The sequence below is a fragment of the Polypterus senegalus genome, chromosome 12, assembly GCF_016835505.1.
Source record: "Polypterus senegalus isolate Bchr_013 chromosome 12, ASM1683550v1, whole genome shotgun sequence".
In the NCBI taxonomy this organism is placed as follows: domain Eukaryota; kingdom Metazoa; phylum Chordata; class Cladistia; order Polypteriformes; family Polypteridae; genus Polypterus; species Polypterus senegalus.
The window spans coordinates 160456970-160484787 of NC_053165.1; the positions used below are offsets into that span (position 1 = coordinate 160456970).

At 42.7% G+C, this 27818-nt stretch overlaps 2 protein-coding genes across 2 annotated transcripts in view; one reads left to right on the forward strand and one right to left on the reverse strand.

Moving 5' to 3' along the window:
- Positions 1-7180, forward strand: part of carm1 (coactivator-associated arginine methyltransferase 1) — a 55461-nt gene extending 48281 nt beyond the window's left edge. Inside the window, exons 15-16 of the mRNA XM_039770530.1 lie at positions 962-1030; positions 4910-7180. Of these exons, the coding sequence (XP_039626464.1) occupies positions 962-1030; positions 4910-5040 (200 nt within the window). The 3' untranslated portion in view covers positions 5041-7180. The remainder of the gene's footprint in view (positions 1-961; positions 1031-4909) is intronic.
- Positions 7181-10758: 3578 nt separating this feature from the next.
- Positions 10759-27806, reverse strand: yipf2 (Yip1 domain family, member 2). The gene is made up of 9 exons (XM_039770531.1): positions 27650-27806; positions 27053-27118; positions 20363-20490; positions 17043-17123; positions 16862-16949; positions 16631-16747; positions 15458-15624; positions 11860-12042; positions 10759-11780 (listed from the first exon to the last, which is right to left on the reverse strand). Exons 2-9 carry the CDS (start codon positions 27096-27098, stop codon positions 11679-11681), a joined length of 912 nt encoding a protein of 303 aa, XP_039626465.1. The 5' UTR covers positions 27099-27118; positions 27650-27806; the 3' UTR covers positions 10759-11678.
- Positions 27807-27818: the final 12 nt, after the last annotated feature.

Genomic DNA, 27818 nt, shown 5'->3' on the forward strand with positions numbered 1-27818 from the left:
CGTTCCCTGGACACTTTTTACTACTTGTGAATTTCCCCTCGGGATTAGTAAAGTATCCATCTATCCCTCTATCACCTATCTACCTACCTACCTACTCACTCATTTTAAGCCAGGCCTGTAATGGGACATAAATTCCACTCAATCCAACTACTCCATATTTCACTCCGACCCAAACCGGTTTTGTCTTTAGTCATAGGAGTGGGCTTCTGTGCATGAGAGCTGACGACCAATGAATGCTCATTCAGAAGTACAATGCATCATAGAATGTAGCAACGAAGAATAAGGAACACGAGTATATAGAAACATCCTGTCTGCTCAAATTCAAGCAGTGTGGATGACACTTCATACTAGAGCAAGGCAAGAAAATGATCCCAAACATATTGCTAAAGCAACAAAGGAGTTTTTTAAAGCTACAAAACAGGAAAATTTTTGAATGGCTAAAAGATTATACACACCTTTCCATATACAGAAGAGAAAATGCAAGGGGACAAAACAAACAACAGCTTGAAGATGTCTGAGATCATCACCAGAGAAATGAGACTCTACTCCAGTGATGTCTGATTCACAGATGTCAAACACATGTGGACTACCTTAATATACACCATCGCCATGTCCCAGTGGTGCGGTGTATAAAAGGTACTTTTGAATCTAAAGTGTATAAAAATACCCCTTAAAATCTGAGACTGTGCACATGAATTGTTTGATTACAAATTTAAAGCTCTGGAGCACAGGCTAAAATTGTGGAAGAATGTGACTTTGTCCCAAACATTATGGAAGGCACTGTACATTTCTGTATGTGGCCTTTTATTGCCTGGTACTTTGTGTGTCTAATGAATGTTTTAACTCAATTTGTAAATGTGCATCACACCTTGAGCTGTGATTGGGAAGTATGCTATTGAAACAATAAAAGTGATACTTTTGTGGACAGTGATTTCACACTGTGGAATGGTTATCATTTTAGCAAACACTGGCATCGTGAACCATACACACTCCAGAATGGGCTCCATCATGAGTACTGGTATTGTACAAGGTAAGTATGTCAGCTTATTAGAAAAGGGTGAAAGGTCAAATAAGAAGTAGCTGTGAAAAAGTAAGTACACGACATGGCACAATTTTTTTTTTTTTTTTCCTTTAAAACACGGACATTTCAAGATTTGATCTTCATTAAAACTACCTGTAGAGAAAGCTGCTATAATACAGCAAACATCATGCCGTATGTACATGTAATATAAATGAAAACCATACATTTGAAAAAAGTAAGTCTGCTCCTACATTTATCATAATCTCAAATTAGAATTAGGTGCTAATGATTAAAACATCATCAGAGAGGATTTTGTCTGAACCTATCTTGTTTGAACCTCAGACATTCTAGTTTGGTTTGCTCTTTGTTTTTGAAGTGTTTGTTCTCACCATGCAGAGATATAAAGAGCTCTCTGTCGCAGGGGTCTCCAACCATTTTTCCCATGAGAGCTACTTTTACAAAATGAAAATGGCCGAGAGCTACTCCTGTTTTCTAACGTTTATTCTCATAGCTTATTTCATCCCAAACAAACTGAATTAGCTTATTTTGCCTCAACATTTACAAAATGTTGGTGTCCACAACTCACATTTTGCATTTAAACTTCACAAAAAAACATTTAGTTCACCTGCAAGTACATTTTGTATTTCTGTAAGCATTTTCTAGTGTATCTCGCACTGTTGAATTAACGCATGAATGCTGTCAAAACAAAACAATGCAATTCCAAATACACAGATATGACTTATTCATTTGTCATTTTGTTATATGTCACTGTGTCACTTTATTCACTTGTCCAGTTGCACGTGTGATGTGTTTTTTAGTTAGTTAGATGACTGGCACTGCATGGAGTCAACAATAGAGTCGGGTTTATGGTGGAGTGGAGCCTCTTGGGTTTACTCTGATGGAGTCATTTAAGTGTTCTTCTGGCAGTCTTGTTCTGAACTTTGATTTCATGACATTCATGTCAGAAAAGGGTGACTCACAGAGGTATAGAAACCCAAACAGAGCAAGACATTTTCAGAGCTGCTTGGTGAAGATTCTTATAGTTATCTGGCTCTACTACGCTCCAGAAGTGCTGAGAATGCTGTTGAGACTTTAACTGCACATTATTTTGACTTCTGTCATTTTGCTATGTATCATAGTTCGCTTGCGGTACCGATTTATTAGTGTGACTCCGAGATCCATGCAACGGGCCAAATCGGGGGTTACCAACTCACTCACTCACCAGCTTCGGGAGGTGTTTCTTAACTGTGCTTAGCTAGCAAACAAGAGAACAATTGAATTCAACTTTGTTTAATATTTAAAATAAAGTGTTACTTAGGTCTTGATGAGTTTGAGTCCGGATATTCTCTTAAGTGTATGGCTCATTGAAAGACAGATTGCAATTGAGATTGGGGATTGTGCTTTTTGTATTAAAAGGATCGTGATACAGTTTTTTGGAAAGATCGGCCACTTCTAATTTGGCTAATCAAATTTTCAAATTTATGTAGGATTCATTTACCCTTTGGTGAGCTACTTGTAAAGAGGTGGTGAGCTACCAGTAGCTCGCGAGTGACGTATTGGGAGACCCCTGCTCTGTGGCCTTCACAAAAAGGTTCTAGATGGTCTGCAAAGGGATATAAAAAAAGATCTCCAAACAAATATAGTCTTTTCCAGGCCAGGTTACCCCAGCAAGTTCAGCCTGAGAACAGAATGCAAGATGCTGGAAAAGAACGGTCCAGAATTTCAGCACAGGATCTATGGGTAACTCTTGCCACTGATGATATCAAAGTGTATGAGTTGTCTACCATTAGAAAGACGCTGCACGAGTGAGGGAGATGTGCCAAAAGGAAATCTTTGCTGTCCAGAAATGTGTCCAGGAACAAAGCTGTTATAGGCAGTCGGGTTGTCCAGTTTAATTTTAACTGAAATACAACTGTATTGTGGCAAAACAAATATTGGCTCTAGTTAGCCTCAATTCTGTTGGTTGGCTGTGTGTTGGATGCCCTGTCTTCCCGTTTCGCTGGTCAAGGTCTGATGTCTGGTTGCCAGGTATTTATAATGGCTGGTCCCTGAAGTGGCAGAGTATTCACATGTCTTCCCATGGTGACCCTTTAATGTTACTAGGAAAAGTGACAATACCATTGGCATCAGCACCCCCTCTTGTCCCGAGCTGGAACTGCTTACCTCACCAGAGCTGGTTCCCAGATGTGTATGTGTTACAACACCTAGGTAAAGATTAGAACTCATGGAACAGTGTGCTGTGGACAGATGAGATGAAGATAAAGAATTATTTTACCACAGTACCAGAAGAAATGTTTGACAAAAACCAAAGACAGCATCTGAGCAGAAGAACCTGATACCAGCTTCAAAATGTGGGGGTGGAAATGCAAGGTGAGCCATAAAGTACCACCACATTTCAAACATTTATTCTACAAAAATGCTACAAGATAAAATAAATTTCATTATGACACAAGAGAGGGGGTACAAAATTATTATCATCATTAGCAATACACTCTTCAAGACAATTTCTGAACACTTGCATGACTACTTCGGCCATTGAGGGCTTGGAAGGCCACCATGTTTTGAAGTCGGCCTCCCTGGAAACATCTCCCACAAAACTTGCATAGATCCTCTGCGCCGTAGGACGTGTTGCTCCATCCTGTTGAAACCAGGCATCCATCACATCCATTTTTTCCGGCTGGGGCAGCAAACTGGGATCTTATAACATGACAATGAGCTTAAACATACCAGTAAATACACAAAGAAAAGAAATAAATGGAGGGGGTTGTAGAATGGTCAAGTCCGGCGCTTGATCTGAATCCCACTGAGATGCTGTGGTGGTTCTATCCAGCAGGGGGTGCTAGCTCCCTGGTTGGAATAAGTTCTTTTGTAATTGCGGCGTTTTAAGTAGCCAGAAACTATACAGATACAATGTAAAAAGGCAATATCCCTTCCATAGTGATACGGCGGTAAGAAATCACGTTAGAGAAAATAACAGCTTTCTTTAATGACAATTTACGTGGCATAACAGACGAGGAAGCCATGACAACACTTTATGCAGAATTTACCATTTTCGACGCTGCGCTGGAAGGATTTACAGGATCGGATGATGTAATCTTCCATCCGTCCGTCAGCTTCAAGGTGTGCTGGGCAAATTTCCAAGGCTTTATACTCTTTCTCCATGTGCAGGCCCTTACTGAGGTGTATCCTGCCATTCCAAACAAGGCAAAGAGAGGCATGCTAACGCTTAACACACAGAAATAGTGCATGTTGCCCATTTGTCTTTGTCTGTCTTGTCCTATGCTTGGTGTAGAAGTTCTAAATGCTGAGCCCCTTTATACTAAATCTGGCTCGGCTGTGCATGTAGAAAGAAAAGAAAAGCAGATTTAAAATATGTGCACAGAGCACAGTGACATTCTGATTACTGGGGTTGGGGGGGGACTTAGTCTAGGATTTGAAATGAGCTGTACATGCAGGAAGCCCCTCAAACATCACACAGCTGAAAGAACTCTTCATGGTGGAGTGGAGTAGATGTCAGAGACTGCTAAAGAGTTCTAGAAAAAGCTTTGACTTGAGGGGGCGCAATACCATCTGTTGGAGCCAAAAGTGGACAGACTTTTGCCCCAAATGGACATGGCAAAAATCTTTTCGTTTTCCTTTGAATACATTTTTTCTCAATTACATCACCTTTATCAATAGATAATGTTTAATTGAATATCAAATCTTGATTTATATATATATATATATATATATATATATATATATATATATATATATATATATTCATTCAAAAGGCATTTACTGTATTTCATAGGGTGTACTTTCTTTTTCACATGACTGTAGGTAGGGAAAAGACTGCTTTCGAGAGAATTAGTCTGCTAATAGTTGCTTCTAATTTTATTTCAACAGGCACGTCCAGTGGGCAGGCGGGTTCCAGCTCAAGCAGCGGGCACTACAACCAGTTCACCATGGGTGGACCTGCCATCTCCATGGCGTCACCTATGTCCATCCCCAGCAACACAATGCACTATGGGAGCTAAGATAACCTTCCACTCTGAACTGACAGCGAAAGAAAACCAAAAGAGGCTCTTGGGGGCCTCTCTTCACCATCCTTGCACCCCACCCCCCACCCAAACACACTTTCCCCTTTAAACCCTGACCACCACACCCCACTTTTCGGCATGTCTCTGCACCGGGCATGTGAAGTTGCCTGGTCAGTCCACGTTTCAGTGGTTAATTAAGCAGGTTCTAGGTGAGTCCACTGCCTATGTGTACTATGCTCTTGTTCACTGTTGTGCATATCATTAAAATGTGCTGTGACACAGCCGTATGGGGGAGACAGAAGAGCCAGCCGAGAGTGAAGGGCACGGATGCATGTCCAGCCCAACCCTTTGCCCCCCATTAAGGCAGCCTTGTCGGCTGTCACTCATCTTCCAGGACTTTTTGTTGAACAGAACCATATTCTACCCTGTGGGATGAATAACAATGAGTGTCATGCTAAGTGGATGAGGCGACTTGTCTCCAAGTGACATGGACCCTTGAAGCTTTGGACTGATGCTGTTAGGTGTACAGGTTTATCCACCTGTTATTTTTTGACCCCAGCCCCCCTTCCATTGGACTTTGTTGAACTTTTTTTTTGTTTCCCCCCACTCCTCCTTTGACTGTGTGGACTCTGGTAACCTGGATAGAAAATGATGAATTTCAGGTTGCAGTTTTTACTTTTTGACGTGTGTGAAAGCATAGGAAATCGGCTTACAATGTCCTTTGCAGCATCAGCGCTAGTTAAATTTGTAATTGAGCCTAAGTGCCCCTTGCCCCGAGTAGTGGAATAACGTTGATGGCTGCTTCAAGGCCACGTAGGACCATCGTAATCCTGATCCTCTGCTGGAGGTGGGGATATAGCATTGAGCACCAGCCATTTAGGTTTTGAATGATGCAGAAAACTGGACTGCTTGAAGGAAAAAAATAAATGAAACATTTTGGACTCGCCTGTGAAAAGGTCAGTAAAAGCTAAGCGCCTTGCCGCGCCCTGCCCATGTTGTACCACGGCAAGGCAGTTGTATAGGGTTTAATTTTTCTCTTACTGTATTGCACCTCATGCCCAACTTTCATCCGTCTTGTACGTTTAAAACTGACACTGAAATTTTGGCAAGTGACAACCTTCACACCAAATCCATCCAGCCTGCATCAAGGGGAGCTTCTGTGTTACCCAGCTAGAAGCATAGAATTCCTTTGTAGGTCGGGATTTGTTGGCTTTTTTGTTTTTTTTTTTTTTAAAATCCTTCTTGACAGTACACACTTCAGGTGGTCTTTTTTTTTCCTGTTTCAATATCAGTACAAATTTCAGGTGGTCTTGATATTTTTTGCCACAAAGTATTGTGCAGATTTGGCTTTGGTGCAGTTTCTCATCATCTTTCAATTTGGTCCATGACATGGGAGTCACTTGTAGGTTATAATTTTTTTTTTGTTTTTCTTTTTTTATGGCACACTGTCCAGATTGTGTGATGTGTCAGCATCCCACAACTAGTCACTTTTAAACACACACAAGAACAAAACAAGTTCAGTGTTAAGAGTCCAGTGAAGGAACAAGGCCACTGTGTCACCACAGCCTGAAAGGCCAGCTGCTTCTTGTCCCCGTTAATAGTATTTTGTAATGTCTGCATGGTCAATGAAAGGCTACAGTCCATGGCCTTTTGTTTTGGGTTTTCTCAGGGCACTCACCTTTTTAAATGTTTTATCATATCCATATGTTTTTAATGGTAGCAAAGGTGACATTAAAAAATCATACATGAATGCTAAAGCTTGCACCATCTGACTCGTGGGAAAGGGCGATACATTAGACGAGCAGGCCCAGGTATCGTCTGTTCTTGTTTGGCTATGCCCTTCATTTGTGCCCACAGTTTATGGTAGGGGGAACCTCCATATCTGCCCATAAAGCAGCCAAGCGTCATGCCCCCTGTGTAAAGTGAGCACAGTCCGTTCACAAACCCCGACGAGTTTGATTCAGTCTGGTCAGTGGCTGGGTTGATCCAAGTGATCAGTTTTATGCAGAGGCCCTAATGTAGTTAAAATGCTGCAGCAACCGTATTATAGGAAGTTTGTTAAATAGTGTTTTTTTTTTTTTTTTTGGTCTGTTTCTTTTCCCTGTAGTATAAATAAACTTGGGAGGGTTTTGAAAGATGCTGTGTCTCGTCTTAATGAAATGTCCATTTTAAAAACGTGTCCAGTTTAAAAACACAAGAAGAAATCTGGCTTTCCAAGTCATACAGATGACATGAAAAGAAGGTTTCATTAAAAGGAGATGTAGGGTTGGCATCTTCGGAGTCCGCAGCTACTTCGCTCATCCGGTAAAAGCCAACAGAAATTCCGAGAATCAAGTCTTCACGTACAAGAATCAAGGAGTAACCCTTTTGTGTTAATACATTTCAGAAGTTAAATCCTGATATTTGCACTGATTTAACATCTAGATACCATTTTGCAGAATGGGACTTTTGGGGGTATGTTTGAATATTGGGGGGTTAGATTTCCAAGGAGTTTTCACCTTTCAAAACAAATTTAGGTGTGCAGAAGATGGTGGTCAGTGACGAAACACACGGGTTAAATAAGGTCAAGAGGAATGGGAACAACAAATCTACAGCAACTAAAGAGTACTAACTTGGACTTCATGTCTAATATGGAATTATTATTAGTGCTGAAAAATGAGTGCATTGAGACGAGGCTTCAGACCATCTCACTGTTTCATGTTTTGCTATGCTGTACCCTTGTGCTAAAAGCATTTAAATTCATTTTCTGTTGTCAAGCAACACTGAGCACCACGATATGACATGACAAAGTGAAAACAGGATTTTTAGAAAGTATTCAGTCCCTTTACTCGGCACATAGTCAAGGTGGCCATTACAACCTCAAGCCTTCCTGGGTTTGATAAAACAAGCTTCACGCGCTGCATTTTAGTTGTTTTCTTTTTCTTCTCCTTGGCAGATCCTCTCAAGCTCTTTTGGGTTGGATGGAGACCCTCAGTGTTCAGCTATTTTCTGGGGTCTTCAGAGATGTTTGAGTCTGGGCCATTCCTGTGTTGTCCGCTTTGTTCTGGTGGAAAGTGAACCGTCGGCCCAGTCTGAGCCCCCGAGCACTCTCGAGCAGGTTATTGTTAATGATAGCTCTGGCCTTGGCTCTCTTCAGCTTTCCATGGATCCTGACTAGTTTGCCATTGGAATTTAGATGGAGATAGAAACTGTTTTTGTCCCCAAGGGGAAATTTGTGTTATACAGAAGTTCTTTAAATAAATACAGAGAGATTGTATGTACTAAAATATATATATGTGTGTGTGTGTATGTATGTGTGTGTGTATGTGTATATATATATATATATATATAATCCTAAGCCTAAAAGTGCAACAATTTGTTTGTCACGCTTTAAATCAGCTTATTTTAAAACCTACATATATATGTTTGGTGTCATTCTTTTCAGGACTTATTGAACTTTAATATGATGTCCTGCGAGACAAGACTTTGTACCTAGAGATTTAACCAAGCCCAGGGCCGGAAATAAAAGACAGAGTAGGACAGCTGCTGTACAAGCTTTTAAATGTTCAAAGCGCCATGTGAGATGCAGGCACATGGCACTGCAGCAGCAAACCAGCAGCTGATTGAGCAAAGAGGAGGTAAAAAAAAACCCAACTATTTGTTTCTCATTGTATCACCATTTAAGAGGGGGTATCGGAGGAGCGACCGTATCTCCTTGGGGTGCGTTCAGCCTCCCTCTTCACAACACAAGCGGTAGAAACATGAAGTTGCTGGCACATAGCTCAAGCAGGGGGTGAACCCCCATAGATATACTGTATATATACATACACACACAATTATGGTCTGAATGCATACCAGAGTGACTAAAACTGAATACAATTTAAGAAAAAACTGACAACTTTGCAGTCCCAGTGAAACATTACGGGTGTATTGTTGTTTCTTTTTGGCAAACAATAAAAGGTGTGTCAGAAGCAGTGCCCGAGTTCAAGACATGACACTAATTTTGTTTTCATCCGATCACAGAATCTTCTTTTCTCACAGTCTAGGGGTCCTTCAGGTGCCCTTTTTGGCAAAATCCAAGCAAGGCTTTCTTCTCGTCTCTTAATGTGAAAAGGCTTCTGCCTGCCTTCAAATTCCAGATATGTTGCCACACAAGTTCTTTTGTTGCTTGGCCAGAGTGCCGACTGGGTTCTTAGTCACCCCTCATACGAAGGCCCTGCACCCTGACTGTTCAGTTTGTCTCTAGAATTGTGGTCGTTTCCCCAGCATCCTCCATGTAAGATTAGGAGGAGCCGTCCCCAGTTCAGTCTCTAAACTTTGAATGTAATGCCCTCAACCTCGTGACTTGGTTTTTGTTCTTCTGGAGACAGCAGCTGTCTGCCTTTCCCAACCAATCCAGTCAAATGAACTGACCACTGGTGGAACCCAAACGTCTCCAGAATGGGATACCAAAGCACAGTGTCTGAAACATACTTGTGCCAGTGTGACATTTCAGGTTATTTTTGAAATTTCTAAAATACCTGGTCTTTATCAGGAGGAAAATAGCGATTTTTTTTTTTTTTTAATTGTTTGAGAAAAATAATTAAAAAGAAAATTTTTAAATAAGTTGACAAACAATGGAGACTCACTATTGTGCTTGTCTTGTATGTATGGGATCCAGCAAACTATTTAATTTTAAAAGTAACAGGCAGGCGGTGGCACTCAAAGAATGGTGGTAGTCCCCTCCAGTTTGCCCTCTGGTGGTCATTCTGAGTGTCGACTGGTTGATAACATGCATACAAAGACCACCAGAAGGGGGGTTTGATTACACCCCACAGTATTTTTAGTTGACCAATGAGAAACATGTGTACCAAGTGTCATGGAACTCACTCCAGGCATTTGTAAGTGATGCTGGAACATACATACTCAAATACATACTCACATACCCTCATACATTGACTTTTATATATATATATATATATATTATATACACACTGTATGTGTGTGTATATATATATATATATATATATATATATATATATATAGATTGAATTGCTATACTCCTGTTTGTGATTGGTCGTGCAACAGTATTGAGTAAGGGGGAAAAAAAATAGTTTGAACTATTTTAGCATAAAGCTGCAACATAACAAAAATGAGATAAAATGTGAAGACATTATAGTGGCCAGTAAATCGGGGTCTCTTGGACTGAAGTTAAAGACCAGCCCTTTTCAGAAGGGTCAATCCCCCACCATGCCTTTTTTTTTTTTTTGCTGCACGTTGGTCATTAATTAAATACCAACTGCGGCTTTTAAATGCCTTGCTTTTCCACTGGAAGGCAGGACTATTAGGCCAAAATGGCGACAAGATCCCCTCCTACTCTTTCTTTCCACATGAACATCTTTACGGTGGACTGTAGTAACTTTCTAAGTGACCCGCACCTTCTCTTACCATCCATGGCCTCGGTTTACACTGCACGTCTACTCCATTAATGAAGACACCTTCAGCACATTTTGATCGAGTTTGTGGCCGTAGCCTTTCCTTTTTTTGATACAGTAGCATTAGGTACGATTGATAAATAAGTTGCTCCTAATCCTACAGGATGGGCTCTGCCACAGTGGCTTCTGACAAATCCCAACTCCATCCTGAGCTGTAGCACTGATGGTAACTTATTAATTCTTAAGGTATTTTATGTTACCAGTTTCTATTCATTCTCAAATGAGACCAGACTGAGATATTTGTGACAAACACTGGCTATGGTGAAATTCCAAGTGGTAGCAATGTGTTTTTATTCAGTCAGTTTTAAAATGATATACTTGAGCCTTCATTTATCTCTCCTGACCCTTCTGATACACACCACTCGGGGATCAGCTTCATGGTGGATGTTCAGAAGCCTCGCTTATTTTCATAATAGTTCTTGCAATTGCTCAAAACTTTATTAAACCTGGGAAAAATAGAACCTCATCCCTCAGGTAGACCATTTTGAAATTGCCCAGCATGATATAAACATAACAGACAAAAAGGTTTACAAATGTGCTGCTCTATTAACACGCAAATTCCCAGCTTGGATTGCTAGAGAGTTTAGTGCCAGTAAAACCAAATGGTACTGAACATTTACTTTCAAAAGTGCTTTTCTGTATTTCTAGATAAAATATACAGGGCGACAATATAAAGTTAGTATACCAATAGAAGAATAATCTTACTTTACCCAGGCCACCATGGATGTGAACAGACGTAGATTTTGGACCTCAAAATGTCCCATAATTACTACATCTTTACCAGAGTTTCATACACAGACTGTCGTCTTCCACACTGCATTTTTGTTTTTTGGGAAATGTTTCTGCGCACGTAGATGATTTTCTCGTTCAAAAAAGTAAACCACCCCCCTCTGTTGAGAGTGGTCGTCTGCATTTACCTCCATTGTAACCCCAGTAGAAGAAAGGAGCTCAACGTTTGACAGAAATACTCCGCGTGTGTTTTATCGCTGGACACCCCCCAGCCTTTATGCTCTGCCAGCTGTTCATACCTCCATTAGCCCGAATAAAGACTCCTCGTTCCAAACTCTTGAAATCAGACTCTCACTAAAGGCATGTAGTTGGATGTCCCAGTGGCAAGATTCTTATCAAGCTTATTTTTAAATACTGTAGGAGCAAATAACCAAGAGGAACCTCCGGCCAGCTTTACACAGCATGAGCTTTAGGAGCGGAGGCTGTGACGTTCACTAAAGAGGCAGCTGTCGTCGTTAATGGCAGTGGCTGCTGGGTTATTGGAAAGAAATAAAACTGAAAGGAAACAAAAAAAAAAAAGAATTCAATAATTTGACTTTACAAGAATAAGGTATCTTTATGTATACAAACTTACCTTGCAGCATACCGCAAGAAGTAAATGCAATACAATGATCGCCACCATTGTTGAGAGAGCAGCTACCCTTGTATCATCAGAAAGGATCGGCCAAAAGGTGAAAATCAGAACAGATCCACTGACTACTGTGGCAAGAAGGAAGATCAGCCAGTGGACCCAACCTTCTGGAATGACACAGAGAACCTGGAAAGAGAGACCAACTGAGTCAAGATGAGAATTTAAAAATTAATCTAAAGTACCCGCAATATTTGTAGCAGAAGAAATGGGCTCAGGTAAGGAAGCAAACTTTTTTTTTTTTTGGCTGTCCCATCACCTGCACTGCCTCATTTTCTCTGCTGTAATGTAGCCATTCCTATAATTATTAGCATATTCATGAGATTCACGTAAAAAAGGCCCCGAATATTCTGTAATAACTCGCTAGGATGAAGCAGTCTGAATGAAACAACGTGCCGCAATTTCAAAAGAACACATTTCCGGAGAGCTAATGCCTCTTACGGAAACAGCTCCTCAGTACAAGACGGGATGCCCCTGCGTTGGACAACCGTTGCGACATTCAAGCTCCGTTTGCAACTTCTGGGTGAGTATCCCCCGTAACCCCTTCACTCAGTCACTCGACTGCTCATCAGTATGGCGGTATACAGTATTGAGCAGCGTGTCTTCGTGGTGCCAACCTATTGGGTCACCAATTCGTTTAAGTGATGTCAGAATCGACTGGATGGTCCCGAGTTAACGGAAGGTGCAAGATGAAGCAACGTGTCTCAGTGCATGGCAGAAATTGAGGAGTCCTTCGGCAACAGGCTAACTTCAAAAGGGCTTTGGCCACCACGGTTGCCGGATCTGACACCACCAGACTCCTTCCTTGAAAGGAAAAGTCTATCAGAACAAGCGTCTCATTGTGGAAGATTTGAAGGAAAACATCCAATGTGAAGTCACTGCTATTTCCCCCCAGGACACTTGCCAATACGCTCAGGGACATGCAGCGCCAAGCAGGAAACAGAAACCACTTCCAGCATCACACGTAATGCAATCAAATACACACACGTTAAGGTAGAGTGCAGATTCAGTTAATAAGAAGAAGAATTCTTTGCATTTATATAGCGCTTTTCTCACTACTCAAAGCGCTCGGCAATTGCAGGTTAAGGGCCCAACAGAGCAGAGTCCCTTTTGCCAATTACGGGATTCAAACCGGCAACCTTCCCATTGCCAGTGCAGATCCCTAGCCTCAGAGCTACCACTCCACCTCAGTTCAGATTGCTTCATTCTAACGGGAGATACAAGAGAATATTCAGGGCCTCCTTTGAGTAAATCTCCCAGTATTCTCACTTTAAGATGATTTCTTGTCATCTTTCTTTCCTCCTATCTTGATATCGTGCTTCTTCATTGCAAGGCTCTTTAAATATCAAGCAGTTACAATGGTGTTATGGACGGTGCGCTCGGCCTAATGCTGGGTTATCTTGAATCACATCAAGGACCATATTTTTTGGTGGGTGCACTTGAATAGTTTCTTACTACTGCCAACTTGACAACACACCACTTATAGTTGCCCAAATGAGAAACGTTGGGATGTCAAATTGTTCATTGCCATTGTTTTGCTGCGACAACAAAGTTTTGAAAGAGTAACATGCATGTAAAACCTCATGAACCTGGTCTGAACTGTGCAGGAGTGATGCATTTCTTACCCACCATCATTGTGACTGCCCTTCCCAATGAAGCCACGTGGCTTGCATGCTACGTTGGATCAGCCTTTACTGTACAAGCAAAATTTCATTAAGATCAGCTCAACTTTTAGAATGATGTGCAGTGTTTGGGTAATTACACCATCACCCCCCATTCCCCCTAAAAATACACCACTGTTCCTAGATTACATTTTTAAAATTCTATATAGCAAGTATTTCAAGTTGTCATTGATATAATCTACAGGAAAAAAATTTGTGAAACGAACTGTTTTGATGCGACTGGTGAACAGAGCAGACGAACGGGCGACATGTGATCCGACAGCCAACTTGAGGTCCCATCCATCCATTATCCAACCCGCTATATCCTATCTACAGGGTCACAGGGTCTGCTGGAGCCAATCCCAGCCAACACAGGGCACAAGGCAGGAAACAAACCCTGGGCAGGGTGCACACACACTAGAGAAAATTTAGAATCGTCAATGCACCTAACCTGCATGACTTTGGACCGCGGGAGGAAACCCACACAGACACGGGGAGAACATGCAAACTCCATGCAGGGAGGACCCGAGAAGCGAACCCAGACGGATCTCCTAACTGCGAGGCAGCAGCGCTACCCACTGAGCCACCGTGCTGCCAGACTCGAGGTCTTTAGTGTGAAAAATGGATAAATTACATCAAACAAAGCCAAAAAATTCAAAATGCAGAAGGAAGTATCTTGATTTTATTTCTATAGAAATGCCAGACTGGTAAGTGCATCATTTTAGTTGGCAACAGTATAATAAAGGAGGCTACTCAGGGACGAGAGACACATAATGCCAAGGAGATGCCAACCTGGGATTTATTATGACAGAGAGCATCAGTTATGTGTGGACGGATTTTCACAAAGCTGGCGTCACATCACATAACTTCTAGTTGGAAGGGATGTCAAACTTGATGACCATGGTCGCTGCCGATCTTGTCACACTTCACGACTAGTTTTGTAGGGCATGGCCAGCAATGCGACTCCCGTGACGACGTTCCAGCGCAATTTCACATTTCCAAAATTCTGCGAGCTGGCCCCTCTTTCTGGCAGCCAATAATGTTCTGCCTGACCGAGCCGGTGCTGTATGAGTGCTTACCAGAATGGCATGAGACGACATACACACAAGCCGCTATCGTTTATGAGGTCCGAAACACAATGGGAGATGAAGCGAGCAGGGGGCTAAGCCCCCTAGTTATTCAAATTTCTAACATGACGCACTGAAAGTAAGTAGCAGCCTTCTTCCTGCTACCCTCTCAAGCATCTTTAATTGCCATTTTCTTCCTACTGAGCAGCTGAAATGAGGGCACCTAGTTGAGTGAATTTCTGCACAGCAGCAGACAGGCTACATACAGAGGGATAGACCTACAAATTGAGCTTCTCTTATTCTACAGTAATCAATAAGGACTACAGCTGAAAGGAATTATGTTTTTAAATGGAGTAACCCTAACCCTTAGATTCCTTCTCTAATGGACTCCACCAATAGCATTCAGGTGACCCCATCGTTGTGTCTTTTAACCCTGCTAAAACTCCCCTCAAATCAAACCATAAGACGACTACTACTTAGGTCACGTTTTATTATTTCACTCTCAACAAAGTGAAATCTAACTATAAAGTCATTAAAACAAAATGCCCAGGACTTCTAAAATATTTCCTTTCAATTCAGAATTTAATATACTATGTAAACTATTTCCCAATGTGATCAGTTATTATCTGCTACTTTATAAGACAAGGTTTTGCTAGATCCCCACCACAATGCCACCTCCTCTTTAATTTCTTAAAAGTGGGTGGAGGCTGGCAGACAGAGAACAGTTCAACGAGGAATGGCACTTGACGGGTAGCATAGAATATGGGCATGCGCAGCAGCAGCAAAATTATTGACTTCATTTCAAAAGTTACTCACTGCAGCAGGAATGTAGATAAACAGGCTGTAGCCATATGTAGACACCGTCTCAAGGAAGGAGTAGTTGGAAAGACTTCGGCTTTGGTTTGTCCTCCACTGCAAAAATCCCCAGAGGCCAAGTGGCACCAGCCATGCATAACAGTAAATAATCACACAAGCAACAGTCACTACAGCAAGAGAGGAGGGAAAAATGTGTCATTGCTTACTACAAAATGTCATTAACCCATGTTAACCCATGTCAGCTTTTAAAATCGGATATAAAACTACTGCTGCCATATAGAACCATTTCCTGTAGTTAGTTTTGTGAAGTCCACAGTTCAAATTTCAAAAACAACTGTAGCAACACCCTAGCAGACAGTTGGAATGGATGTAGTTTCCATCGGTCTGTCGTCTTCTTCTAATGTGTTGCCTCTAGGAGATATCATTTAAGATTAAGTGTCATGGCTTTACAGACCCTTCTGCTGGAACAGCGAAATAAATAACTTTCTGTTCATTGACAAGATAGTTTTAGCTGATTGATTGATTGATTGGAGTTTTTTGGCAGACATTTTGAGTGAGTACAGCTGCAGTGACAGAACCTTAATTAATCCCAGCTGCCAACACTGATCATCAAAGTACTGGCTGGGAATTAAATTTACTCTTTATAGGATTTATTTAATCATTTGAGAGCATTATTAATGCTTTAATGTTTGTTGATAAGCCATTTTTATTTAGTGTTTTCTAGGATTTAACATGGCTGCTCAGCTGTCCCTTAACAACAAAGAAGAGCAGCACTCTGCTTTTAATGGGCTGAAGGTGTACCGGGGCAGAATCCTTGTCGGTTCATCACAATCATGGTATGGACTCGCTCAGCGTTGTTGTTGCTAGTGGACTCCTTTTTGTCTGACCATTTCTGAACTTCTCAGTCCAGGTTCTTGCCCATCTGGCTGTGGTAAAATATGGGTCTCCATATTGGGCAGAAAGCCTTCTATGGATTTCAGCTCCTGGTTCACCTTCAGCCCATAAACAGAGGATCATTGCTCGTTGCTCTCCTTTGGTGCAAACAAAGAGTAGAGTGGCCATGACCACAACTCCCATGTGGATACATGGTTGGATAATTTGGCAGTAGAGAATGCAGTGGTCATATATCCAAAAGAGAAGTACTTAAGTAAAACCTCTCATCTGTCTCTTTACCTTTATGGAACTGAGGGCTGTAGTGGTAGTTGGAATCCCCAGACTCATTTAGAAAGGTGGAGACATTCCCACTGATGGCCATTATCAATGCTAGTGTGGCGCATATCCAAAATGGACCTGAGGGACGATAAAGATTTATTAGACAAAGGGCACATACAACTCTTCCCCTTTAATAAAGGAATTCTTTTCATGGCCCTTATAAGCCATTAGACCAAACAAGTACAGACTCACCATAAAGGTCAGGATTGTTTCTCAAATGGTGCTTTACAAAGCTTCTTCCTGGCAGAGGCAGCACAGACCCTTTTATTCTGTCCAGCACCTTTCATTTGGAGGGAAGTAATAAAGATGGTGACAACATAATTTGGAGAATTTTGGAAACGTATACATCCATACATACACAAAATTCACATACCTGAAAGGTGTCAATATTGAAGAATGACTGGTAATATTCAAAGGACCAAAACTTAAAGTTCTTCTTTTGTCGGGTCAGCATCTGGCATATAGAAAGTCATAAAGATGTTTGAGGTCAGATAGCGAATGAAGTCGCATCATCAGTTGTACTTCTCTAATATTGACTGAGCTCTGCTGCCGCATTCTCACATCAGCATTCACAGATTTTCAAGTTTGAGATATGTGGTCGGCACTGAACGGTTACTGGGTTCACTTTTATCTTGTCAACTCTCGTTATTGGACTGAGAAGGTAAAGGCACAGAAAATCATTAACCTGAAGAACTAATGGGGATAAGTGGTATCTAATAATGCTATTTTGTGAACAAATTTGCACTGATAAAATAAAAAGGAGTACAGTGGTGCCTTGGTTTGAGAGCATAATTCGTTCTGGAAACATGCTTGTAATCCAAAGCACTCGTATATCAAAGCGAATTTCCCCATAAGAAATAATGGAAACTCGGATGATTCATTCTATAACCCAAAAATATTCATATAAAGCTAGGGGGGCTTTGCTCGCCAACTCCACGGCCTGTGCTACACGCCAGCCACTTTGCGTCTCTGCCGCTCACGTGTGGGGATTTCACTTTCACCAAACAACAAATCTTCTAATGCCCATGTGATGGAAGAACCAGGGGAGAGGACAACCCCTTTAGCTTACATGGGGGCCAAGGGTTTGGAGCTTAGAAGCTCAACCCTGTTGGGGCCCATGACCAATGCCAGGGGGCACCTGGACAGTTTCGGATTGGACTGCAGCACTTCATAAGTTCTGCTGGAAGAGGGTCTGAGAGTACCTGGAGCACTTCCAGGTGAACTATAAAGGAGGCCATCTCACTCCGTTTGAGGAGCCAGAGTCGGGAGGTGGAGGACAAAGCTTGCTGGGAAGGGAGTGGAGGCGTCAGAGAAAAAAAAAGAAAAAGGAGAAGAAGAGAAAGAGAGAAGGGACTGAGCACTATTACTGTGGGCGGCTGTATACTGTGCTCTGTAGTGGGGAGCGGGGAATAGAGCTGCCCCACGAGGAAATAAATCGTGTATTGCTTTTGGACTTCTGTCTCTGTGCCCGGGTTTGGGGAGCTGTACTCCCCTGGTATTCCACAATCAATGTATGTATGTATGTATGTATGTGTGTAAGTGTATATCTATTGTGAACTTCGGCCCGGACACACACAGACGGACAACATAGTTTCACCCACACACTGTTTATTTACAAAGTCTATTTACAAAAATCACGTGCACCACAAACCCCAGTGCCTCTTGCACCGATTCCCCAAAGTCCAGGCCTCACTCTTACAGTGCCTCTCTCTCTTTGACCGCCTCCCGTCCTCTCTCCAGCTCTGTCCTCTTCCACCCGACATCCACTGCCGACTGGAAGGAGGCGGCCCCTTTTATGGGAACCCGGATGGGCTCCAGCTGCTCCCCGGCACTCCTCCGCAGACACGCCCTTGTGTGGTGGAAGTGCCGCTGCGTCTCGAAGCCGTCCGGTGTCCCCGTCGTCTTCCCCGGCACTTCCTGGTGTGGCGGAAGTGCCGGGCTCCCGGGATAATCAGGCACTGGGGTGCCGCCTGGCGGTGGCCACAGGGTACCCTACAGGGCTGGGCTTCCAAGCGCTTTACCCGAGGCCCCCAACATAACCAGGACGGACGCCCCCTCTCGGTCTGGAGGAGGCACAAGCCCTCCTCGGGTCCTTCTGGGCGTCCCGGCCGGGGACCACACTATGTATATATTTTAATTAATCAATTTATTATTTATCTATCTAAAGAGCTTCTGTAAAAAGCCAAAATTTGCCCCTGGGGACAAAAAGAGTTCTATCTGCTGTAGCCAGTGTGGACAACTATTGTGAAATAACACGAGTCAAAAGAAACAGATATTCAAAGAAACACTGGCCCAATACTAAAAATTGAAACTTTAACTTTATGCAGTTTGAACCTAGTAGGAAAGCTCCTGCTATGGGCCGGCTCTTCATCTACGTTTGGTTCCTGCCTTGCACAAGTTGGTACCAAGGATGGGCTTTAGCCCCAAGGAAACTAAGGGGGTTACGTGGATTTGAGAATTCCAGTTTCCCATATAACAACACGCAGAAAGCATTTCAAACTATTATTATTTTTAATTGGCCAGTTGAAACACCTTACATTCCACTGCATACTAAAGTCAACTATGGGTGCCCTGCTGTGACTCAATGGAAGACCACTATAAATTGATAATAATAATAAAAATACCTAAACAGGTTATTTATTTATCTATCTATCATAAAGGTCCAATAGACAGAAATTCAATTAATCCCCTCCAGGAGGCTCTCTCTTGAAGCACTTTAAACCCGTATCACATTAGATGATGACTTTTGACAAAATGTTTTATTTGTAGCCTTCATTTACATAATCCTAGGCAGTCGGTGGCTCGCTCCTGTGAAGACGATCATCTAATGTGATATACTCAATGAATTAAACCCAACTCTTCTGCGACTGGCGTTCATGCCAGTCGGAGGGGCCGCCTATGTAAACAGGTGGGTTGGCAATCAAATGAGCCAATGAATGCTCATCTGTAAGCACAACGTGCATAGAGTGCAGGACTAAGGAACGTGTGTGTTTCGAACCTCGCAAACAGAAGAGGAGTTAGTCTGACTGATGCCGCCTCGTATTTTACACACCAAAACAGAATTGAAAAAAGAAATAAAGAGCAGAGATTGCTACTGAACTCGCTGCCACAGTTAACCCTTTGTAAAGCACTGGCTCCATCAGGCAACATGCCAATGGCCGTCAGAAAAAGGGGAAAAAAACGACACACTGCAAGACTGACTCTCAGTCATCAAATGGGACACGGCCTGTGACATTTCAGTCATGTAATCTGACACGGTGCAGCGACGAGATCAGCGAAAACGATCGCTAGATTTACAAAGGTGACACAGAATGCGACACTCATTCCACCACGGTGTGCCAAGAAGCCCCTTTTGGGGATCTTTTCTGCCCACGGCCATAAGGCAATTCTGTGCTTCCTCAAGACCTGCCAAATTAAAGGTATATACTCCAAGTTCTTTTTGAAGTTTGTGCACATTATTCATTCATTTATTTGCTGCTGGATTGCATTATTTGTCTTTGCTGCTGTATACATCTGCATTTCCCCTTGGGATTAATAAAGTTTATCTAATTGTATGGTTACAGCAGCATAAATATACACAACAAAAATGTACAAATACACACAACTAGAATTATATCTTAAGAAAATTAACCAAGTGAACGTCCTACTCTTTCAATTTCATAAACACACACTGTATACAAACAGGACACTCACCTCCGTCTCTTCCTGGGCGTCTTCGTCATCCTCCATGTTCATACCAACATTCACGTTTTCAAGTCGGGCCGTACTGTGGGTTGAGGCATCAGGGTTTGCTGAAAGCAGTTCTGCTGCCTCCTCAAATTCTGGAATATCAAACAAAAGTTCTATTACCGTATACACTCGTGGATAAGTTCTCCCGCGGATAAGTTGGGACTTGATTTTACTGAATATATTTCTGGTATTTTATAACATTGGTTGTATAAGTCGAATGCGTAAAACTCGCAGTACTGGTCCAAGATATCATGATACGCTAACGCTGAGAGAGGAACCACGGAGCACACGGCCTTTCTCTTCTACGTGGGTGCGGCAATGCGCTGTATCAGCGTGTGCTACTAACCTCTCTTTCTCTATTGTGCCTACGTGACCACGCGGTAATAACCAAACTATTGCAAAGCGACGTACGCACGGTTTTGTGTATCTCACACCCTCATACACCTTTATGGTAAGAGCATCCCTTATCTACGATGGAGTGTTCGATCAGAAGAAACTATGAAGCTGGTTTTAAATTAAAAGTCATTGAAGTAGCGAAAGAAATTGGTAACCGTGCTGCTGCAACAAAATTCGATTCGTCTGAGAAACGGATATGAGATTAGAGGAGGCAAGAAGATGAAAATAAATAAATAAAAATAAATTAAGTTTTGCATTTTTTGTAGAAGTCGATCTGATTTCATGATCAACTTTTCGGGTTTCACGACCCGACAAGAAAATAATCAACAGTATTGCTACATCAAACATCATCTCAACAGGCTTTAGGTCAGGGGTCCTCCATCACAGTCCTGGAGGGCCGCAGTGGCTGCAGGTTTTCCTTCCAACAAGTTTCCAAATTAGAACTCGGTCCTTGCTGAAAATGAAACTTGGTACTGAACTATTTGGCTTGTTTGTGATTTCAGTCATCCACTGTAGAGTTAGTTTCCCAACTCTGTGAACGTTACCCTTGTGTTTCATGGACGTAACTCTCCTTCCAGTTCCCCTCTCATTTGTTTCTAACACAGATGGTGCACATGCACAGGTTTAGAAGTCTGGAGAGCTGCTGGTTTATTGGTTATCTGCATTTCTTTATTAACTGACTGTCTGGTTACGAAAACAGGCAACAATTCAAACTTTAATGCAGCTGCCAAAAACTGAAATAGGCAATTAAAGGGTCCTGAATTATCAACAGGCACGATAACTAGAAGTAGGCACAAAAAAAGTATTGCTTTAGTAGTCAATAAATGGGTTTGAATTAAATGAAAACCTGCAGCCACAGCGGACCTCCAGGACTGTATGTGAGGACCTTGGATCTACAATCAGGGCTGTGGAGTCGGAGACAATTTTGGGTACCTGGAGTCGGCAAAAAGTTAACCGAATCCGACTAAATTTAAATGGGAATTAAAACAGTAAGTTGAAATGTCCCAATTCACAAACGGTCATAATGAACTACTTCTCTGCTGTAAGAATAAAGCCCAATGCATGCAGTGCATAATGTTACCACAAAACGAACATGTCAAGTAACCATGAAGCATGCTTTTCATTGACTGTATGCGTCACTATATGGGATGTAATGCACAGCTAAGGTGCGGCACCTCTTTCCATTGTGTCGTGTTCCACTGTTACACCTAGCCTAAAGCCCCCCATACATTTACAGATGCACTGACGATTTTTCGGCCATTCAACGAGTCATCACGCGTCAAACGCCTGAAAAATCATCTGGTGTGTTCTCAGCTCCGTCGGCCCCTTCGCTGCGCGCCAGTGAAGGGGCAAGGAGCCGAACACAGATCTTCCTACCTGTCTCCAGCAGAGGCTCGTTCTGCTGATCAGCTGGCCGGTGAGTGACACAATGCACTAAACTTCCGGCTGGCTGACAGAGGAGACGGCCACCGCAGCAGACAGAGGCATCACGTTACTTTGGATGGGGGCGGTGGTCGAGATTTTCGGCAAGCTGGATCTGCCCGTCCATGTGGACACCCGCAATCTGCGGCCACCAGTCAATCTTTAATCTGGCATTATAGTAGAGTATTGGCTTCCTAGCCAGTAGTTCTGTGGTGAAATGACATGTATGTTGCCTTCCTTTCCTTCAATGGATGTAGAAAATACATTAGCATAGTATATACATACAGAGGAGTCGGAGTCGGAAGATTTAGAAACTGAGGAGTCGGAGTCGGAGCATTTACCTACCGACTCCACAGCCCTGTCTACAATGTAACGAAAATGTCCCTTTGATGAATGAAAGTATTTATAAGGCATAGAGTTAAATACCAAGTTTCATTACCAGGAAGGACTGAGTTCTAATTTAGGACACTGACTCGGGGTAGCCACTGCTGTCCATAGCTGCTCTTTCCATTAATCTCAATAGTAGCTACAATGAATATCCTATTATCAAGGCCAAGCTTGATCAGTAACACTTTTACAAACATAAAAGGATGCAAAATATCGTCAAATGATCGCTAGCATCTTTTTCTTTTCTCCAGCCTTCTGTTGTTTTTCTGTCCTCACAGCCATCACACCTTACTTTATTCTTTGTGATTTACTATTTCCTAATCTTATTTTTATAAACTACTCTTTCTTCATCTTGTAAAGCACTTTGAGCTACATCACTCGTATGAAAGATGAGCTATAGAAGTAAACGTTGTTGTCAAAGTCCCAGAAAATATCGAGATATAATTTTGCCAATATCACACACCCCTAAGCTCTGGACACTTTCTTTATCCAGACTGTTAATCGACTGTGGACAGAAGCCCTAAAGTCTCCCTGAACCGGACTTTAAGACAGCTGTACCGTTCACCTGACTGCAGTACAGAGAAGGTGCCATGGTTGGCATGGCGGGTATTATTGGTCATTGTCTAAGCCCTGGTCTGACATCGCTTGGTGTCCTTGAAATTTGGGAGTGCATACTCGGTGATGTTGACCGCAGCTCTCTCTGCACAGCCTTCGAGATTCTGCTGCATGCTGGGACCACAAACCAGGCACTGACACTTTCTCTTTCGCTAGCACTTCTATAGTAATTGGGAGGGCAGCCTGGGATCCCCAAGGCGTTGAGGTGCTTTCTTTACCAAGGTGTTTGGACTTGATCAAGTCCTGTGTGATGTGGGCAACGAGGTTCTCTGAAACTCTCCACCCGAGTGGTGGTGTTACGATTACCGAGGGGCTGGTTGGGCCTCTGCTGCTTTCTTTCTCCCCACAGTCCACAATCAGCTCCTTTGTCTTGCTGACATTCAGAGCAGAGGCGAGTTGCTGTTTAAGCCTGAGGCGTCAATCGATGACGGGATCAGCAGCCTCGGTGTCTTCAGCCAGTAACACCAAACGTGCTGCTGACGTTCTAGCATTAAATTTATCAAACGTTTACCCTCACTAAGCCGCATCACGGACTTTGTATGCTTGGGCTTAAGAGCTAGAAGGCCTTGCACTACACTTTGAGGGGAAAAAAATGATAAAACTTGATTCTTCTTTATGATTTTTAAACAAAACAATGAAAACAAGCAACAAATGAATGGGGATTCTTTACAAGAAGTAGGGTGAACAAGACAGGTAAAGGCAAAAATGTCAGTTTTTGAAGTCTGTAATGCTTCATGATCAAGGCTTGTCCAGAAATCTATCTAAAACTTTTGGGAGTCCAGACTAAGGGGGCTGTGAGGAAAAAACCAAAAACCAGGGCCTGTTAAAACCCACTGAGGCCTTCCTTGTGTAAAGTTTGGGCTATACGAAAAATCACTTGTGGCATACTAGAGTACGGTTCAGTGCAAGGTCCAAACTCCATTCTCTAACGTTATTACCGTTTCTTAAACTTGCACCACTATGTGCACAGCCATGATGCCCGAGAATGTGCGAGTTTGCCGGCATGAAAGTAAAAACGAAGTTACAAATCAAACTGCACCAATACTTGAAGTCGTGACAGGTAAATGCACAAATGTCAAGGACCTTCTTTAGGAACTGCAAGGCTCTCCCAGAGAGTGGTGCGGTCAGCTTAACACATCGCTGGGTGTGCACTCCTCACCTTCAAGGATACTTACACCAAGTGAAGTCAGAGAAGGGCAAAGAAAAGGACTCCAGGCAACCCAACAACGGCCTCTTCTCTGTGGTGTGGTCAGGAAAACTCTCTGGCTGCTTAAAGTCCACTTCAGAGAGACCGAGGCGGATCTTCTGTCCACAATCCATCCACAACTTGAATGAGGACAGTGCTTATTAGACCTGTGATGGCCTACTGTTAACTTAAACAATTTTAAACGAGTTATTTAGTTAGTTACTGTTCGTCACATCTTATACATAAACGTCTACACGTGGAAGTGTCTGTCTGTCTGGCCCGGAAGTGCGAGGCTACAGCATGAAGCTCAAAGAGTTGGCAAGGCGGCCTCAAGTTAACGAGTCAGAAGAAGAAAGAAGGATGAGGCTACAGCATGAAGCTGAAAGAAAGCAACTCCGTAGCCAAAGTGAAACTGCTGACGAAAGATAAACTCGCTTAGCCACTCATACACAAGCGAGGTGAGCACATCGGCAAAATGAAACATCCGAGGAGAGAGAAACTCGCTTAGCCGCTGACAAGACAAGCGAGGCAAGCATGTCTGCAAAACAAAACCACCGACTCTGCATTTCAATTTTTATTTTCTGTCAATTTCAATAGTTTCAATGAGCCCGGGCTTTTTACAGCACGGGGTTACACAGCTAGTGTTCTGTAATTCTTTTTATTTATAAAGTCATGTATTGTTCTTGTTGTTCTTTATCTTTTTTCTTTCGTTTGCTCCCTTAGTGGTTGCCACAGCAGATCATCATTTTCCATATCTTCCAGTCCTCGTCATCTTGTTCTGTCATCCCCGTCACCTGCATGTTCTCTCACCACATCCACAAATCTTCTCTTAGGCCGTCCTCTTCTCCCCTTACCTGACCGCACTATCCTTAGCACCCCTCGCCCAATAAACCCAGCATCTCTCCTCTGCACATGTCCAGACCAACACAGTCTCACCTCTCTGACTTTGTCTCTAAACCATCAAACCTAAGTTGACCCTCTAATGTCCTCATTTCTAATCCTGTCCATCCTTGTCACACCCATTGGAAATATCTTAGCATCTTTAACTGTGCCATCTCATTCTTGTCCTTTATAATCCTCTAAAATGCACAGACACACATATTGTACTGTATGTATAATTTGTAGGCGACACGTAAAATCTGACTTGGTAATTGTGAGGATTGTTTTACGAGAATTGTCACATTTGTATCCATGTGCGTATTATTTTTTTTACCTTTATTATTTTTAATGCTCCATGCTAACCCTAAACATCACGCTGTGAATGTGATCCTCCTAATTATCAACAGCGGACACTTAATGTTGACTAACACAGCAAGCAAAATTTTACCCATAATGTATAGTTTTTGACATAGTTACATTCATACCCCATGGGAGTCGCACCATAGCTTGCATGGTAGTGCTCCGAGACCCCCCTTTCCAAAATGTCTTGGTCTGAACTAGAGGGTGACGGGCATGTTCACATCGACCCAAGTAAACTGGAATTCAGGGGAGATCACACACCAAACAAACTGCGTGTGAAAACTGTCAAACACAGAAGCACTAAAACCCTGAAGTGTTCCTAAGGGAAGGTAGTAGGAAATGAGATTGTAACCTGTGGGTTGGTCCAATGTTAGCAGAATTTCTGTGTTTAGTGGACAAAACAGTGGTGATCAGTAGTCCTCAGTCAAACTGGAGTGATGGGGCTCTCCTTCCTTGAGAAGGTGAAGATCTATGCAAAATGGGAACACTCAAGTGAAATAGGGGCCAGTCGAAATGCTCCGTACTTGGCTCACATCCCATGGGAAGTGTCTTGTGGCACTTTTCCACTGCATAGTACGGCACAGCACGGTTCAGTACAGCTCACCTTGGATCGGCTCAGTTCGGCTCGGTTTGCGTTTCGACTGCAGTTTAGTACCGCTTTAGAGTGGGTGGGATTATTCACGTGTCGTTATAGTTGCGCCGCCTCTACTGCGGCGTGACATCATCGTAAACGCGCCACAAACAAACACAACAATGGAGCCGTGTGCGCCCAAGAGCTTAGGGACCTCCTGAAAAACTTTTTCATTCCGCGTCGCCCCATCCAGCTCTCGCTGGATCCGCTCCTCGGCTACCAACGAGAGGAACGTTTATACTTCCTCAATAGACCACGAAACAGCCATTTTTGGTTAAAACAAAATGGTGCGTCCGAACCTTCGCTGGCTGTGCTAAAAATCTAGCGGGTCTGTTGTGTCTCGTGTCGCAAGTTCAGTGACGCAGTAATGACGATTTTCTACGGCCAACCAGTGACCAGCAGAGTTTACACGTCACGTTTTGGTAATGGTTCGGCGCGCTTGGAACCTCAGCTGAGGTGGTACTAAAAAAAGGACCAGGTACCAGGTACTGTTCCCAGTGGAAAACCCCCAAAAGTGAGCTGAACTGAACCGTGTCGTGCCGTACTATGCAGTGGAAAAGCGCCTTTGGGTACAATTAGATAGATGGATAATCTCTCTGCTAACTGTGGAACATTTAGGAAAACCTTTGAAAACACAGGTCTCCTGCCTATAAAGTTGACCTGCTCTACTTGAAGTCACCAGCTGTTATCTCATCATAAAAAAAAAACAGAAAATGGAACATGAAAAAAATCCATACGACACTCAGGCGTTTGTTACAAGTCGGGCTGCTGGACATACCTTGAAACGAAAAATCGTGCGGAGAAGCCATTTTTCGTGCGGTCATTCATTCAATCAAAAGGCCTTCTGTAAACAAAGGTGAACAAAAAAAAAAGAAAAGGTAAATTGGTTACGTGGTCGATACCTGCGAAAGGTGTACGCGACCACGTGACATGGCCTGACCTGTCCGACGAGGCCCAACTGCGCCCACGCCCCCTTCATCTTATAATAAATACTGCATTACAAAACTAAGAAAACAAATCCCTCCATAACTTTACATTGGATCGGTGCTATAAATGCAACCCCACATAAATAAACCGCTTCTTTACTTTAGAAATGAATCACAACACAGTTTGGATAGAAAGAAACGATAAATAATTAAAATGGGGTGATCCACAGAAGATTGACATACAGACCAAGTTGCTGCGAGCTGCCCCAACCCAGAGGACTCTCGATACATTATGTCAGTTTAAAAACAAATGCTAACAAGTCTTCCACTGATAGTCACGCCACTTAACAGAATCCGTATGTTGAAAGATAAACTTCAACGATTATAAACACGCGCGCCGCACTGGTTTCACTCTCATGCATTGTCAGCGACACTTTCCTGTAGCTCACCTGAAAAGACGAACGTCGCGGACCGGTGGACTACCAGCTCCCCTCCGCTACGCTTCAGTTTCTCTGCCAATTCAGCTTTAACCCAAACAAACTAACTTATCCTTCCAATGGTCGATTAAAAATGAGAGCATCAGACTAGGAAAGAAGCAAAAGAAAGAGCTGGCGGGTC